We start from the raw sequence: 16,746 nt of genomic DNA on the forward strand, positions 1-16,746 counted from the left end.
ATGAAAAAGTGCTCCACATCACTCGGCATCAGGGAAATACAAATCAAAACCACAATGAGATATCACCTCACACCAGTCAGAATGGCTAAAATTAACAAGTCAGGAAATGACAGATGCTGGCGAGGATGTGGAGAAAGGGGAACCCTCCTACACTGTTGGTGGGAATGCAAGCTGGTGCAACCACTCTGGAAAACAGCATGGAGGTTCCTCAAAATGTTGAAAATAGAACTACCCTATGACCCAGCAATTGCACTGCTGGGTATTTACCCTAAAGATACAAACGTAGTGATCCGAAGGGGCACGTGCACCCGAATGTTTATAGCAGCAATGTCTACAATAGCCAAACTATGGAAAGAACCTAGATGTCCATCAACAGATGTATGGATAAAGAAGATGTGGTATATATACACAATGGAATATTATGCAGCCATCAAAAGAAATGAAATCTTGCCATTTGCGACGACGTGGATGGAACTAGAGGGTATCTTGCTTAGCGAAATAAGTCAGTCGGAGAAAGACAACTATCATATGATCTCCCTGATATGAGGGATAGGAGATGCAACATGGGGGGTTAAGGGGGTAGGAGAAGAGTAAATGAAACAAGATGGAATTGGGAGGGAGACAAACCATAAGTGACTCTTAATCTCACAAAACAAACTGAGGGTTGATGGGGGGAGGGAGGTTGGGAGGGGGGTGGGATTATGGACACTGGGGAGGGTATGTGCTATGGTGAGTGCTGTGAAGTGTGTAAACCTGGTGATTCACAGACCTGTACCCCTGGGGATAAAAATATATTATAGTTTATAAAAAATAAAATTAATAAAAAAAATGTTATAGCAGAGTTAATAAGTCATCATTAATCTTCTAGTAAAGAAAAACTGTTTGAGGAATTAAAGGTTGCAAACTAAAATTCCTCAGCCAATCTCTAAACCAAAATTAATACTTACATTATAAAAGGTGGTATGCTGTTGTTTATGCAGTTTTTTTCCCTTCTCCATTGGAAGAAAATCTTCTTCCCAGTTCTGGATCTTCTTTAAAGAACAAGAAAACTTTTCATAATTTTTACATCAAAAATTGAAGTTTTGGCATTTCACTTTGACTAAAACCTAGATAAAATTATGGGTGAAATTCTGTTGTGACTGCTTCTCTCTTAAATAATTCATAGGTAAAATAGTGGAATTTCTGTGAAATACTTCAAGTTACTAGGAGGACTTGATATCAAAGTACTTATGCCTAAAATTCATAAGAAGAAAAATAGCCTTCATCAGAAATCTTTACAAATAAGCTTCTATACAGTTGTTACATATATTTTTAAAAGTCACTAATAACTTTTGTGTCTTTTTTTTTCTTAAAATTAAATTACTGATTTCTAGTAAGATGATATCTTCACCTTTTTTATAATCATTAAAATGGATACATGTATTTGGAAGCAAAGAGAGAATACCATTTCCTTAACAGTTTATTATAAAGAGAAAATGCCTGACAAATATGCCCCTGAATCAAAATCAAAAACATATATTAAAAATCTATAAATAATAACTCAGCACCTCAGTGTATATTATACCAACTAAGTAGAATACTAATATGCTGAAAATTATTTATTTTAGTTTTTGTAGGCTACTAAATGACTTGTCTTTATGACATGCTTTTTGTTTGGTTCTTGGGAAGGAAGCAGAAGAGTTGAGTATTTGTTTTATTGATACAAATATTCTAAATTATAACAGGGGCAAAATAGTTTTTTATTAGTAATAATAAATAGAACAGAAATGATGTTAAGTATTCTAAGAAAGATTTGAATTAGGGTAGAGAAACAATGAACAGTAGAGTTATACTGTAGGATTTTTCTTTTTTTAAAGATTTTGTTTATTTATTTGAGAGAGAGAGTGTGAGAGAGAGAATGAGCATGAGAAGTGGGAGGGTCAGAGGGAGAAGCAGACTCCCTGCTGAGCAGGGAGCCCGATATGGGCCTCGATCCCAGGACTCCAGGATCATGACCTGAGCCGAAGGCAGTCACTTAACCAACTGAGCCACCCAGGCGTCCCTAGGATTTTTTTTTTTTAACAGATCATTTTAAAATCAGGCCCTAGGAAAAAAGGTGATCTGGGTGAATTGCCTCTATAGGGGGGTAATGTTTTCTAGGAAGTGCAGTAAAAATTAGAAAAATTTGTATATAGGATTCAAAGGACCATATAAGTAGATAGAAAAGATCAGACTCTTCACTAACATTCATTTATAAAAATTATATAAACCATTAAAGTTTGAAACTGTAGTATGGGGTGGGGGGGAGTAAAGGAGATATTTGAAAGCCTCAAGCTCTCTGTTAACACCTGGGTAACATGAGATCAAAAGAGCAGGAAAATTGCTATCCTGGATTCAGACTAATGGTTGATCCAACTCAGCATTCTGTCTCTGACTCAGAGACCATAGGTAAAACAGGGAAGAGCCTAACTGATTTCCTTCTCCTCACTTTGAAGATTTGGATCTACTCCCCCAAATCTTAATATTCCTTTTTAATTTATCATGGCTCTGTAATATATGAATTTATGTAATTTTTAAAAAATTTTTAAAAATTCTCTAAAAATTCTTGGGATTGAAAGTCCTAGAAGTTTTCTACCTTTTTTTTTTTTTAACTAGCTTTCATTTGGCCTTCATTATGTTACTCAAATTTCAGGTTTTCTTTTCATTACTGCATTCTTCGATTTAAAAGAGTTACCTAAGTCCCTTTTGCTCTGATTTATAACCATGACTTTAAAGGTTAATTTGGCAATCTTTTACCCTAAGACAAGACATTGTTCTCTCAAATTCTGTAATTTGTATGTGAAGCATAGGGACCATATGATTCAAAAATATTATTTAGATTTTAAAGTTATTGGTATAATCTTTTAAAAACCTACATAATAGATATTGTTACTTAATAGACTGTTTCTCTCAAAATAAGCTATAGTATTTCTGCAACTCAGATTTGAGTAACATTTGAATAGCAACTTAGGTTACAGAATGAATTGTAAAAGGACATTTCATTTAAGATTTATGACTGTCAGGTTTAGACTGAAATTTTGTTTCTATGAAGGATTACTGAGAAAGAGTCTTAATCATGTTCCTTAGGCTTCACTTTTTGAAAAGTTGTCTCAAAGATGGTATTGCCCCTTTACTGTTTAAAATTGTTGATTTAGGGGCGCCTGGGTGGCTCAGTGGGTTAAGCCGCTGCCTTCGGCTCAGGTCATGATCTCAGGGTCCTGGGATCGAGTCCCGCATCGGGCTCTCTGCTCGGCAGGGAGCCTGCTTCTCTCTCTCTCTGCCTGCCTCTCTGTCTACTTGTGATCTCTCTCTGTCAAATAAATAAATAAAATCTTTAATAAAAAAAAAATAATAAAAAAAATAAAATTGTTGATTTAGTTCACCTCTTTTTTTTCTTTTTTCTTTTTTTTTTTTTTAAGTTGAAGTTATCAGATTAAAGCTAAGTGGTAGTAAATTTTTCAGAGTTAAAGTTAGATATGTTCCGGGGATAGGTCCATGACCTTAGGAGCTTAATTGTTATGAGACTGACATCATGGCAGTCAGTCATTTTTTTCCTCATAAAATGATCCATGGAAAGACAAGGCTAATAAATTGTGTCTGTGACCTAAATGTGTAAGTTCTTATTAACAGAAAATTATTTTTAAACCATTTGCATTCTCAAAGTGCCATTCACAGGATGGCACAAATTATCATAGCATCTGGAAACTAGAGTTTCAGAGTCAGTCAGGTATTGTCACATGCAGAATGTAAAGATAAAGCTGCAGTTAAATTCTTAAAAGCATAAAATAAAAAATGTTGAGATACGGAATATTATAAGACATCTAAGGTAGTTGTTTCATGTTTCATTCTGCAGTTTAGAAATTGAGACCTAAAGAAGCTAGTGATCCTATTTATATTTAGATAATAATCTTTGGTATTATAGTACAGTATTTAATTATAATATAGTATTTAATCACAAGCATAATTTTATTGGAAACTATTTTTGGGGTGATTTTATGCAGGTGTAGTTCCAGATGGCACCTATGAAGTATGTTCTAGGACTACAGGACAAGCAGCTGCTGGTAAGTTCATGACTGGTATTACCTTTTTTACATAAATAAGTTAGAATTCTGCTTTTTTATACCTATATATGTAAATATACATATATACACACATAGATAAAGCCTTTATATTAACATTGAGTCTTTAATTCTGGTGTTCCCTGATTTTAAAAAACCATTTTTATAATAATATTAGCATATTTTTATCTATTTAACCATCATTTATTAGACACTTGCTGATATACTGCAAAAAGTTTTAGGAAAGACAAAGGCAAGGTATACTTTTCTACTCTGTATAAATTTGAATTCTAATGCAGTTGAGGCTCTGCAGCATGACTAAGCTATAAGTGGTGAGTTCAATAAAATATGAAATTCTAATTGCTTCTGAAATCTACTGAGGAAAGAGAAGAATTTCAAATTTGGAGGGATACTAGGATTAGAGATATAAGAGGCAGAGAGAGAGGCAGAGGGAGAAGCAGGCTCCCCACAGAGCAGGGAGCCCGAAGGCAGGATTGATCCCGGGATCCTGGGATCAGGACCTGAGCCAAAGGCATACACTTAACCAACTGAGCTACCCAGGTGGCCCAGAGAAAGCTTCTTTTAATATTTAACAAGTATTTGAACAGGGACTTGACAGACAAAATTGTTTCTAAAGCAAAACCTGGAAGGGTATGGGTCAGAAAATTCAGGCAGACAGAATATTAGTTATGCTGTGAAACCAGTGTCTAGTCAGAATTGTCCAGACTGGGTAGACAGAGTTATGTGAAAAGTAATATGGGAAAAATATTAAAGGATAATAAGGAGTCTGAACTTAATTTGGTAGAAAGTGGGAGAGCCACTGAATTTTTGTGATCAAGAAAGCAGACACTTTCAAGGAATAGAAAGGAAAAAAAATCTTGGGAAACTGGTTAGGAGATAACTATAGAAGTTATAATCTGTCTTGACTAAGATGATAGTACAATGTAAATTTTTATTGATTTTACTTGGTAAAGAGTAAGGGTGAGCTAAAGGGAGCTATTTAAGGGCTCTCAAAATGTCTGTGCGAGTAGAAGCTGATTAAAGTTAGTAGAATTCCTTATTCTCCTTACTATTTCTTGTTATCCTCCCCAAACCTAGCCTTGGTGCTCATCCTAAGTAACTTGCCTCAGAAAGTAGCAAGGCCAACAGTCCCACTGATGGAGAACTGAAAAGGTTAGGAAATTTCCAGGAGTAATGTTAGAAGAAATGGGTGATAACTGAGGTAAATGCATATGTATTTCGAGAAAGGTCACATAAAAGTCATTGTCAGGACTCTGGTTTATGAGTGACAACAACCCATGCAAACTAGCTTAACCGAAAGGGAGAGTTTATTAAAAGGATAATGCAGATCACAGTTAAGCTTCGAAATGGCTATCTCAGTGAAGATAAGGACCAAGGTCAGTTCAGAGGCTCTCAGGAACTCCTGGATCCAAGATTTCGACTGCCACCAGGGCTTTCTTCTTTGCTCCTCTCTGGCTGCTTCATTTTCTTCATACTTCTGACTTCCTCCTTAAACATGCCAGAAGATGTGGCTGCCAATAGCCCAATGAGCTTCATTCTCAAGCACTAGAGAAGGGACCTTTTTTTTTTTTTTTTCCTGAAGTCCAGAGAAGGGTTTTTAGATTTCCAACTTTGACTCTCACCTGGCCTACTTATCTAATTCTGGCTAATGAGTGAGGGTCATGGAAATTCCCATTGTAGCCATGGGAGTGTAGATCAGTTCAGGAGTGGGGAGAAGAGGAAATCCATTGTTCACAGGAGAAAGAAGGGTGCTGCACAGAGGAAACAAAGGTGCACACTCTGCAGAGGGAAATCAATCCCAGACCTAGTTGTGAGAGAGATTAGTTGTTAAATAAGGCCATCATCCATTTTATTCCTGAAATATAGATTGATTTAAATATCTGAACTCAAGACTTACCAAAAATGCCACTTCTCTTTATTTAAACAGAAAGTAGTAGTGCTGGAACGTGGACACTCAATGTTTTGTGGAAGATGTGTGGGATCGATGTCCATATGGATCCTAACATTGGCAAAAGACTTAATGCTCTGGGCAATACCCTTACGACACTGACAGGAGAGGAGGATATAGATGACATTGCTGATCTAAATTCAGTGAACATAGCTGACCTGTCAGATGAGGATGAAGTTGATACTATGTCTCCCACTATCCATACTGTAAGTAAATTCACTGTTAGACTTTTCTGGACTGGCCTTTACCCTGAGACAGGGAAAAGATTGACTTAATGTTATTTATTATATTGTAGTTGATAATTGTAGAGGAAGGAAGAGAGTGATGGTTTCCTGTGTCTATACTTTATAATTTTTAAAAATTTCATAATATTATCTTTTCATTGATACTTTTCTTATTAGCTGTCAACAGACTTGTACCCTAACCTATAGGTAATGTACTAACGATAAAAACAAAGTGAAAGCAAACCTGTAGAGACAGTACATTAGTGGTTGCTGAGGGCTGGGGGAGTTGGGGATGGGGAATGGAGAAAGACTGCTGTTAGTTATGAGGTTTCATTTGGGGGTGGGTGGTGAAAATGTTCTAAACAGATTGTGGTGACAGTTGTACAACTTTGTGAATATACTCAAAACCAATAAATTGTTCATTTTAAATGGGTGAATTTTATGGCATGTGGATTATATCTCAATAAAGATGCTAAAAAATGAATCTGAAAAGCAAATTGCATGTAAACAAAATATACATTTAAAAAATGTATTTCCCTCTGTACTGTAAGATTTTATAGTATAAATTATTTGGTAGTTTAAAAGCAAGTTACTCGGCTTTTATTCTGATATTGGTTTAAACATTTTTAAAATATCTTTTAACTGTTTCATGAAATAGTCTTGTTCTTGGAAAGAAATTTTTAAAAAATTAATGTTACTGTTTATTATTTAGAGTTCAGATGGAAGTTCAGTAAGTGGAGATGGCCACAAGCTCACCTTTGGGCAGCGACTTGTAAATCACCTGCTAGGCCTGACGCCCCCAAATCAGCGCCATTCTGTTCCTGCAGAGTATCTGTGTGACCCAGAGCTGTGGGGCTCCCCTCAGTCTAGCCAGTCCCATTTGAAAGCATGCAGAGCTCACTCATGGGGAAATGTAGGTAGCAGCTACATAGATTCCTTGTGAAAATGAAGGGATTTGAATCACTGGAGAATTCCAATCATCTTACTTGATATAGATGGCTTTGATTCTTGCATGCTTCCTTTGATTTAAGGTGTTATTCTTGTGATAGTATAGATTTGTGGTGTGACCTGAAAGTGGTATTGACAGACATGCTTTTGATTTTTCAGGAAGCTGTAGATTATCGAAGACAAGGAGCATCTTGTAGCCAGCCAGGAGAACTTAGAGGAAGAAAAATTATGAAGCGTATAGTCGATATCAGAGAACTGAATGAACAGGCAAAAGTAATAGATGATCTTAAGTATGTGTAATGATTTTTAATATAATATAATATTTTTAATAATGGAATCATAGAATTTTAAATAGGGAGAAAACTGGATTTGGGCCAGTATACCCCCCTTAATTTATAAATGAGATCACCAAGGTCCAGTAGAGTTTGATAACTTGCCTGAGATCATACATTCATTACTGACGAAGTTAGGTGTGAAGTTCTGTCCAGCTCTCATCGCAACTCCCCTTTTCTGGGCAGTTTAATGACAGACTGTGTATCATATATACATATCTCTACATATGTGTATATATATCTAAATATACCTTCACCTATGTATATTAACATACGTGTTAGTCTTTTGCTAACATTGGTATTTCTGGAATGTAAATTTTTTTTTTTTAATGTTCAGTTAACCAACATACAGTGCATCATTAGTTTTGCATGTAGTGTTCAGCAATTCCTTAGTTGCATATAATACCTAGTGCTCATCACAGCACGTATCTGGAATGTAAATTTTTAAGGAAGGAAACAAATTTAGCATTTATTAAGTACCAATTGTGAACTGACATGTTATTTCAGTATAATCCTCACAAGATTTCTGTGAGGTTAGATGACATTATCCAAACTTTATAGATGAGAAAACTGGCTCAGAGAGGTTAAAGAAGTGGGATTTGAACTTGTGTGTGTCTGAAGTCAAAGTTCATGGTTTTTATTTTTGCCTGCTTATATTAACAATTCTCTAAAACTGAGATGGATATAAGGTGAGTAGGGAGGTCGGGAGTAGGTGGTGGTAATGTTTTTTTCTTTATCTATTGCCTGCTGCATATTATTGATTAAGTAATACTTGCTCTAGAAGACAAAGTATCCTAATCGTCAAACTTCGAAATTTTTGTTTTCCCAAAAGGTGATAGTCATGCCTCATCTTTTCTGATCTTCATATACCACCTGTGTCTGTGGTTTTTGCATTCAGAAACTCTAAACAAATAATGTGCATTTTGTACAATGAAGGGTATTACCTAAAAAGTGATCTGTAAATTAGTTATGATACAGCGATTCACATTTTCCTGTTGACTTACATTGCAGTGTGAGTTTTGCTCTTGGGGGTTAAAAGTGACTTGTAGCAAAATATACATCCTCCCTTTAGTAGCAAAATATACATCCTCCCTTTAAATTTTACCTGAGGCTTAAATATATGTATAATTTTATATTCAGACATTATTCTGCAGAGTGAGTCCATAGCTTTCATGAGATTGTCACAGAAGCTATTAATGCGGAAGTGGGAAAGAGCTGTTTCCTAAAATATTAGAGAGCTTTTTAACAGTTTACTAGGTATGAGTGCTAACTTTAAGGATTTTGGCCTGTCCATATATCTTTGATATTCTGAAAGTGAAAGAATTAAAAGGGAGCAAATATAAATCAGTCTTACTCTGTCACCCCTTTACACTAATTGCGGTATTTATTTTGCATCCAGAAAATTAGGTGCAAGTGAAGGGACCATAAACCAAGAAATTCAGCGTTATCAACAGTTAGAATCTGTCGCTGTGAATGATATTCGAAGAGATGTTCGTAAGAAATTACGGAGGTCCAGTATGCGAGTGAGTAAACATTTAAGAAGAATTTTATTATTGGAGTAGACCGTTCTTTTATTTTTCACTTTATTAAACTTTGTGACCATACTTAAGTTCTCTTTCGTTCTCCATTTTTAGTGATAATACCACTTGATTTGTACATCCCATATCTACTAGGTACTAGGCGCTATTTAAAGCACTTTACATTTAACAACCCATTAAATTTTACAATAGCCAAAAGAGGTAGCATGTATTATTTTCCCCATTTTAAAAATGAGGACGCTGAGACAGCAGTCAAGTAATTTGACGAAAGTTATACAGTCATTAACCTTGGTGGAGCCAAGATTAAACACAAACAGTGGGACTCTGCAGTCTGTCCTTAGCCACTACTTTTTATCACCTTTCATAAAACTGTAATGTCTTTTTAGTGTCTTACTCAAATATGAGTCTTTTGACATGTCCATTCTACTCCTGTCCCATTTTCCACAGCTGACTTTACCTTTTAGCACTGCGTACTCTCAGCACTTCATTCTCTTTTCTTTGCACATTTAGTTGTACTAACTAGAATATGAGTCTCTTAAACAACAAGTTATTTATCTTTGACCCCATTTCCTACCACATTTTTTTGGTCCAGTTGCTGAATAAGTCCAGTTGCTGAATAAGTGAAATAAGTATGTAGATAGATATACTATAAACATATAGTAGAAAACAATTCTAAAATGTATTCAAATGGAGGTAGGTTGCCTTGGGTCAAGGTGGTCTTGTTAGGGGAAAAACTACTTTTTTCAGAAGAGATAGGTTCTTAACCCTTTTTTTTTTTTTTTTTTTTTAATAATCAGCAGAACCCTCCATTTTTTAGTGGCACCCTAATACATAAAAAGCATTAAATCAGAGCTGCTAGGACCAGAAGAAGAGGGGAAAGTTTGCAGGGATTCAGGGTTTATTGGCTTGACCTTTCTTGACCACCCCGAACTCCCAGACATCCTAGTTTGAAAACTGTTCTAAATTATTTATTCAAATTGAAGATAAAATCCAATTTGAGTTATTCATCACTGGCTTCTGATGGTAATAAATGGATAGTGATGATCTGTAATGCATAAGTCTTTGTTTAAAATTTTTGCTACTGTATACCTAACAATCATACAATAAAATTAAAGTACTGCTTATGCACTATTTATAAGGTAGTTTATATTTGGTAATTGACTGTTAAAAATAAAACTGTGTAGAGAGAATTAGGGAAATTCTTGAACTTTTATCAGTGTTCTTAGCATATATCTCATCTGTCTTCCCCCGCCCTCACTTCCTCCTCAGTCCTCTTGCATTCCACATCTCCATTGTCTTGGAATCATTTCAATATCTAGACCCCAGTTATACATTTAGAGATAAGTAGAGTGTTGAGGTCACCCCTTCCTTTCCTTTCTTATAATGGAGTGCTGTGGCAGGCATGCCTGTGGGTGGTACTTAAGATGATCAATGGTTCCCCCACCCCAACTGGTCTTCCCATCCCAGCCTCTCCCTCTACCCTTCCTGCTCTCCTCTGATCTCCCTTTTACCTCCTCCTGCCACCCAGCTTCTCCCAGAATCTTTCCTTTTAATTCTCTTTTTTTTTTTTTGCCTTCTTTTCCTTTGTTTCCTTTCTTCTCACCTTATTTCTGTACCCCTCATCCTGTTCCCAATCTTTTTCTTTTCTCTCTCAGGCCAGACGGTGAACCATATTTCCATTGTACAACCCTTCTAATTGACATTTGGTCTACAGAGTGGCTGAGTCCTGCTCTACTTTGATCCATCTGTACTGTTAAATGACATTTAAAGACAATTTTTTTTTAAAGATTTTGTTTATTTATTCGACAGAGAGAGGTCACAAGTAGGCAGAGAGGCAGACAGAGAGAGAGGGGGAAGCAGGCTCCCCGATGAGCAGAGAACCCGATGCGGGGCTTGATCCCAGGACCCTGGGACCATTACCTGAGCCGAAGGCAGAGGCTTTATTTAATCCACTGAGCCACCCAGGTGCCCCTAAAGACAAATTTAAAGTAGCATGTTACTGACTTGGGGAAAACATACTATTTTGTTAAATAGAATATATTACCTATAGTCAGATATTATAACAATAAGCAACTGTCTAAAGTCACTCTTCCTCTCCCATTTCATTAGGCTGCTTCTCTAAAGGATAAGTGGGGTTTGGGTTACAAACCAAGTTATAGCCGTTCAAAAAGCATTTCTGCTTCTGGAAGACCTCCTCTTAAACGAATGGAAAGGGCAAGGTAATACCTATTTTCATCCACTGAAACAAGTAATAAAATTGCTGACTCCTTTATGAAGATCCACTACTAATTTATTGTGTTCTACTTGGGGAAATTACATAATTAAGGGAGCAAAAATTAACCTTATTAGTCAAATACTGGTAATAATGGATACTATCCAACTAAAAAGTTTATTTGAGGAATTCTTCTAGTGTATTTATACCGCAATCACTGTGTGCTTTTTAGAGAAGAAGTACATTGCTATTAGACAAGTTTATGTGTAAACTTATGGACTATTCAAAGAAATGAGTATGTGCAGATTAGTAACTGCTGCGATAAATTTGCCATTTTAGAAGAGATGTGACTACATACATATTTACCATATGAAAAAATGGAAATTCTATGTATTAAAGAAAAATACTGTCTTACTAATAAATGAGCTTTTAAAGTAAGAACTATATATATTTTTAATATGCTTTAGTTTCAGAAAATCTCATGTTAATCAAAACATTCAGTTTTGTTTTGTTTTTTAATGAGATGCTAAAGATTAAGGAATGGGATACCAAAAATTTAATCCTTGGATAAGGTAAGTATTTAGAAATATTTAGTGTCAGTAAAAGATTTACTGACATTTGTTAGACTTTTATAAAGTCCAGGGACTTTTTAAAAAAAGAATGCTAATGTTTAGTAACTTCATATTTTTCTTCCAGTTCTCGAATAGGAGAAACTGAGGAGCTCCCTGAAATCCGTGTGGATGCAGCATCTCCCGGACCCAGAGTAACTTTCAATATCCAAGATACAGTAAGAGAGATACTATTTGTTAGAGATACACAGTGTCAAATAATTTTTAGTAATTACAAAATTACAGTAGTTACAGTTTCAAAATATGAATTCCTACCTACAGTGAAAGTGCCAGTTATGATGGGTGAAGTGTCTTTAAATTTCCAAACAGCAAGACACTGCCTCTGTGCTAGCATTTGAGAGCCATGCTGCTCATGTTAGCATTTCGCACCTAGAATAAAGATTCCATACTGCTTGATCTTAGGTAGAAAGACTTCGTTGAATAATTTTCCTTTCAAGTATGAATCCACATTAAACTAGGTCTTTTACACAAGTGTAAATGTGGAATGTTTATACTTTATCTATTTATCTTATTATGTATTTTAGTTCAGAATATATAGAGGTAATAGCAGAAACCAGAAGTTAGAAGGTCAGCTTAAAAGTTATATTTAATTTTGTATGTGTTAAAATTTATGTTAACATGGTTGTTTTGTTTTTTGAATGTTTGTTTGCTTTTAAAACATTGTTTTTTTAATTTTTCATGAGTTTTTATATATTTTCTTATTATTTTAATTAAGTTGAAAAAAACAATATGGGGAAGTACGCCACAATCCAGCTGTCCTGGGGAAGGGTATTTTCAGGTACTTATTAAGAACAACATAAATTTTGCTTTAAAACTAATTAGCCACCCTGAAAATCTGCTTTCAAAATGTCTTCCTTTCATTTTATACTAAACTCAGACCTCAAAAATATTTTACATAAAGCTTTAAGATTGAATTCTTTTTCATCATGTATATTTTATAAGCTCTTGCATGAAAACATTTTAGTTCTGTATTTCTTTATATAATATTAATTATTGAATCTCCAGAATTACTAAATCAGCTTACCAAATTAACCAAATCATAAATCAAAAACTCCTATTTATTAGTTATTTGCTAATCCCTAAGTGAATCTGTTTTCCCTACATTCAATGACAAAATGAATCTTTTCTTTAAAAAAAATTTTAACTAGGGGCACCTGGGTGGCTCAGTGGGTTAAAGCCTCTGACTTCGGCTCAGGTCATAATCCCAGGGTCCTGGGATTGAGCCCCGCATCAGGCTCTCTGCTTAGCAGGGAGCCTGCTTCCCCCTCTCTCTCTGCTTGCCTCTTTGCCTACTTGTGGTCTCTGTCTGTCAAATAAATAAATAAAATCTTTAAAAAAAAAATTTTTTTAACTCATTGAAACTAGAATCAAACTTCTCTCAAAACAACAAATTAATCATTGAATGCTATTTCTTTGGAGTTACTGTGTACATATAAAAAAAGCATACATTTATTTTAAAAATCCATTTAAAAATTATGTTCAAAACAATATGGAAAATGTGCCACCCAAGGACTTAAAAGTTGAATTAACATTTTTACGAACCATATATTTTCCCTGAATATGTCATGAAAGTAAAATTAAATTTTAAAAATATATCTGTACACTATGTATATAAATCTTTGTCTAGAAATTTTCCATCAAGTTACATTAAAAACTGGCACTTATTCCACATACATTTTGTTTCCCTGCCCTCTTAAGCTATAGTTTTAGTACATATCCCGCCATTACACTGAACTTAGTCAAACTGAATTTTGTTTTAGAACTGTAAGATTATAGAGGTGCCTGAGTGGCTCAGTCAATTAAGCGTCTGCCTTCAGCTCAAGCCCTGATCCCAAGGTCCTGGGATTGAACCCCACGTTGAGCTACCTGGTCGGCAGGAAGCCTGCTTCTCCCTCTCCCACTCCCCCCTGCTTGTGTTCCCTCTCTCACTGTTTCTCTCTCTGTGTCAAATACATAAAATATTAAAAAAAAATAATAAAAAGAACTATGAAATTATGGGGAGCTTGATAAACATGTCCTTTTTTTTCTAAATATGAACTTGGAAATAAATCATTTAAAGAACTGAATCGAGGGATTCTCCTAATTGATATTTCCCCATCCATTTTTTTTTATTGAGACATGACATTATATCAGTTTCAGATGTAAAACCAATGATTTGGTTTATTTGTATGTTTTGAAATGATCAAGTATGTTTTGAAATGATCAAGTAATTCTCAAAGGCATTAATATTTGACTTGGTTCAAGTCCTATTTTTAAATAGTAATGTAAGCTATTTGTTTAAAAAAATAGCATATAAAAATCCCAAATTATAGATCATTAAGGCATGGTTAAATGTAAAATAAATGTAAAACAAAGTGATTGCACAGATTCTTACCTTTAAAAAATTGAAGATGTTCTGATGAATAAAATCTGTTTTACTTAATTACTAAATAACATATATATTATAAAAAAATAAGGAAAAGCTGAATTCTGTATGTAAGACATTTTTATTACAGTACTCTATTTTTGTGTATCTAATTTTGTTGTATTTAATAGGATCAACAAATTACATTACCTTGCACATAACACTTTACAAAGGCTTATCGCATTTTCAAAGGATATTTGAGCAAGTCTCAAATTGGAAAAACAAATTAGGTCATAGGAAGTTTTGTTATTGTTCTTTTGTTTTGTTTTGTTTTTGATCTACTTAAATACAGTGGCCTTCTGGTGCAATTCTCAGTGACATAGTGTTTATAATAAACTATTCTTCTTAAAAAATAGTGTTTATAAGTTTGATTCATATCTTTAATTATATAATGATTGACACATCTGTTGTCTACAGTTGTCAATCAAATAGAGACTCTTTTTGGTGGGGGGGATGACTCATTTTTAAAAGCTAGCTATAAAAAGCATCCAGAAGCATGAAATACTTTCTCAAGGGACACTGCATGCTTTTCCATCACTAATTACTCTCTTGCCCTTCTGATTTACAGTTGATCACATTCTTTGCTTTGTCTCCACAGCATGTTTAGCTATGCTTAAAGAATTACACAATATGTACTAATTAACAGGCTGATATGTTTATATAATGTAAAATTTCACTATAATTTTTAGTATGTCGGTAGTGTGTCTGTCTGTGGTAAGACTTTCCTTCCTTGGTGTGCCATTTCATATGACGGTTCAGAGTGAGGAAATTCAACTCTTGAGAGAATTTTAAATGCTTAAACATATATTTTTTCTTTTTCTTTTTTAAAGTAAGAGATGTATAATGTGAACCCGACTCACATCTTCTCTTTTTACACTCAGTTTCCAGAGGAGACAGAACTGGACCTTTTGTCAGTAACCATTGAAGGACCATCCCATTACTCCACAAATAGTGAAGGATCATATTCCGTGTTCAGTTCTCCCAAAACTCCAGGAGGCTATTCATCAGGCATTCCTTTCCAGCCTGAAGAGGGCCGACGGGATGACAGTTTGTCTTCTACTAGTGAAGATTCTGAGAAGGATGAAAAGGATGAAGACCATGAGAGGGAAAGGTTTTATATTTACCGGAAACCCTCGTAAGTGGCCTTTTTGTTTTGAGACCCATCGGTAGTATTTCAGAGTCTAGAACTGAGCTTTACAGAATTATGTGTAACTGTTAAATTTTACAGAAAAAAATCTTAATGTGCCTAGCCAAAGTGAGACTAAGAAACATAGCTATGGTTTACTAATGTAATTTAGCTCCCTATGACATTATTTTTTTCTTTCCCTATTCTTTGTTCTTTTAATAAAATCAGAAAAATAGCATTTCACAATTTGCAAAAATGAAATCTCACAAATGTAGAATATAGTTCATACATTGACATTCAGACTCCTCAATAGGAGTGATTATGCCTGTGTCCTCAGCACCTAGCACGTCAGCTGGCACATAATAGTTACTGAGTGTATGGTTGTTGAATAAAATGTGACTCCATCAAACTTGGGAAAAATTTCAATTAGTATGAGCTAATTGAGTAATATGTGTAAATTTATAAAATGGTAAAATTTATTTACAGACTATTGCTCACATAACATGTTGGGAAATAGTTTGTTGAAAATTCTTCGAATTTAGTAAAATGTAACAGTCAGTTCTTTCTCTAGACACACATCTCGTAAAAAAGCAACAGGCTTTGCTGCTGTTCATCAGCTATTTACAGAACGCTGGCCCACAGCTCCAGTCAACCGAAGTCTTAGTGGCACAGCTACAGAGAGAAATATTGACTTTGAACTTGATATACGGGTGGAAATTGATAGTGGAAAATGTGTTCTCCACCCAACTACCCTACTACAAGAACATGACGATATAAGCTTGAGAAGGTAAGAATTTGGTCAGAAAAGGAACATTTAACTTTATTGCTGTTTCCCTGAATTACAAAACTTTTTCACCCGTCTCCCAAAATACAGATTTAAAGAGTGGATTTAATCAGAGTTTTGAGTGGTTACTTGTATAACATACTATTTCCTTAAACAAGTATATAAAATTTTCTGGCAACTAGAAATGCATTTCTACTTTAGATTCTAGCAATTTAATTAAAAGCGTTGTGTCTTTGTAATTCTCCTTTAAATAAGCCCAAATTTATCAGTCTCTGTTCTTGTATTGTGAGTATTTCTGTTTTAAAGAACAGTGCAGTACTCAGAGATTTCTTGGTTATTCAGAGTTTTGGTGAATTCAGAAAAAAATCAAGATTGGGAAACTGGGGACAAAGTGGCCTAAGTATATTGGAATGTAGCTTCAGCATTTATCTCCATCATTGAAAAAGTGGTGATATAAATAGGTTTAAGATTAGATTATTTTTTCTTTGAATTTTTGCCTTTATC

The 16,746-nt window shown here is 34.7% G+C and overlaps 1 protein-coding gene across 6 annotated transcripts in view; it reads left to right on the forward strand.

Annotated features, from left to right (window-relative positions):
• BLTP1 (bridge-like lipid transfer protein family member 1) overlaps positions 1 to 16,746 on the forward strand; it is a 217,164-nt gene that overhangs the window by 163,660 nt on the left and 36,758 nt on the right. For 3 of the 6 annotated variants that reach the window (XM_047718357.1, XM_047718358.1, XM_047718359.1), the window contains 10 exons: positions 4,020 to 4,079; positions 6,025 to 6,251; positions 6,982 to 7,182; positions 7,377 to 7,507; positions 8,949 to 9,072; positions 11,197 to 11,306; positions 11,996 to 12,086; positions 12,644 to 12,706; positions 15,214 to 15,467; positions 16,030 to 16,245. In XM_047718357.1, the coding sequence (XP_047574313.1) occupies positions 4,020 to 4,079; positions 6,025 to 6,251; positions 6,982 to 7,182; positions 7,377 to 7,507; positions 8,949 to 9,072; positions 11,197 to 11,306; positions 11,996 to 12,086; positions 12,644 to 12,706; positions 15,214 to 15,467; positions 16,030 to 16,245 (1,477 nt within the window). The remainder of the gene's footprint in view (positions 1 to 4,019; positions 4,080 to 6,024; positions 6,252 to 6,981; positions 7,183 to 7,376; positions 7,508 to 8,948; positions 9,073 to 11,196; positions 11,307 to 11,995; positions 12,087 to 12,643; positions 12,707 to 15,213; positions 15,468 to 16,029; positions 16,246 to 16,746) is intronic. The other 3 variants (XM_047718361.1, XM_047718362.1, XM_047718360.1) reach the window with 2 other exon arrangements.

The sequence above is a fragment of the Lutra lutra genome, chromosome 2 (genome assembly GCF_902655055.1).
Source record: "Lutra lutra chromosome 2, mLutLut1.2, whole genome shotgun sequence".
NCBI lineage: Eukaryota > Metazoa > Chordata > Mammalia > Carnivora > Mustelidae > Lutra > Lutra lutra.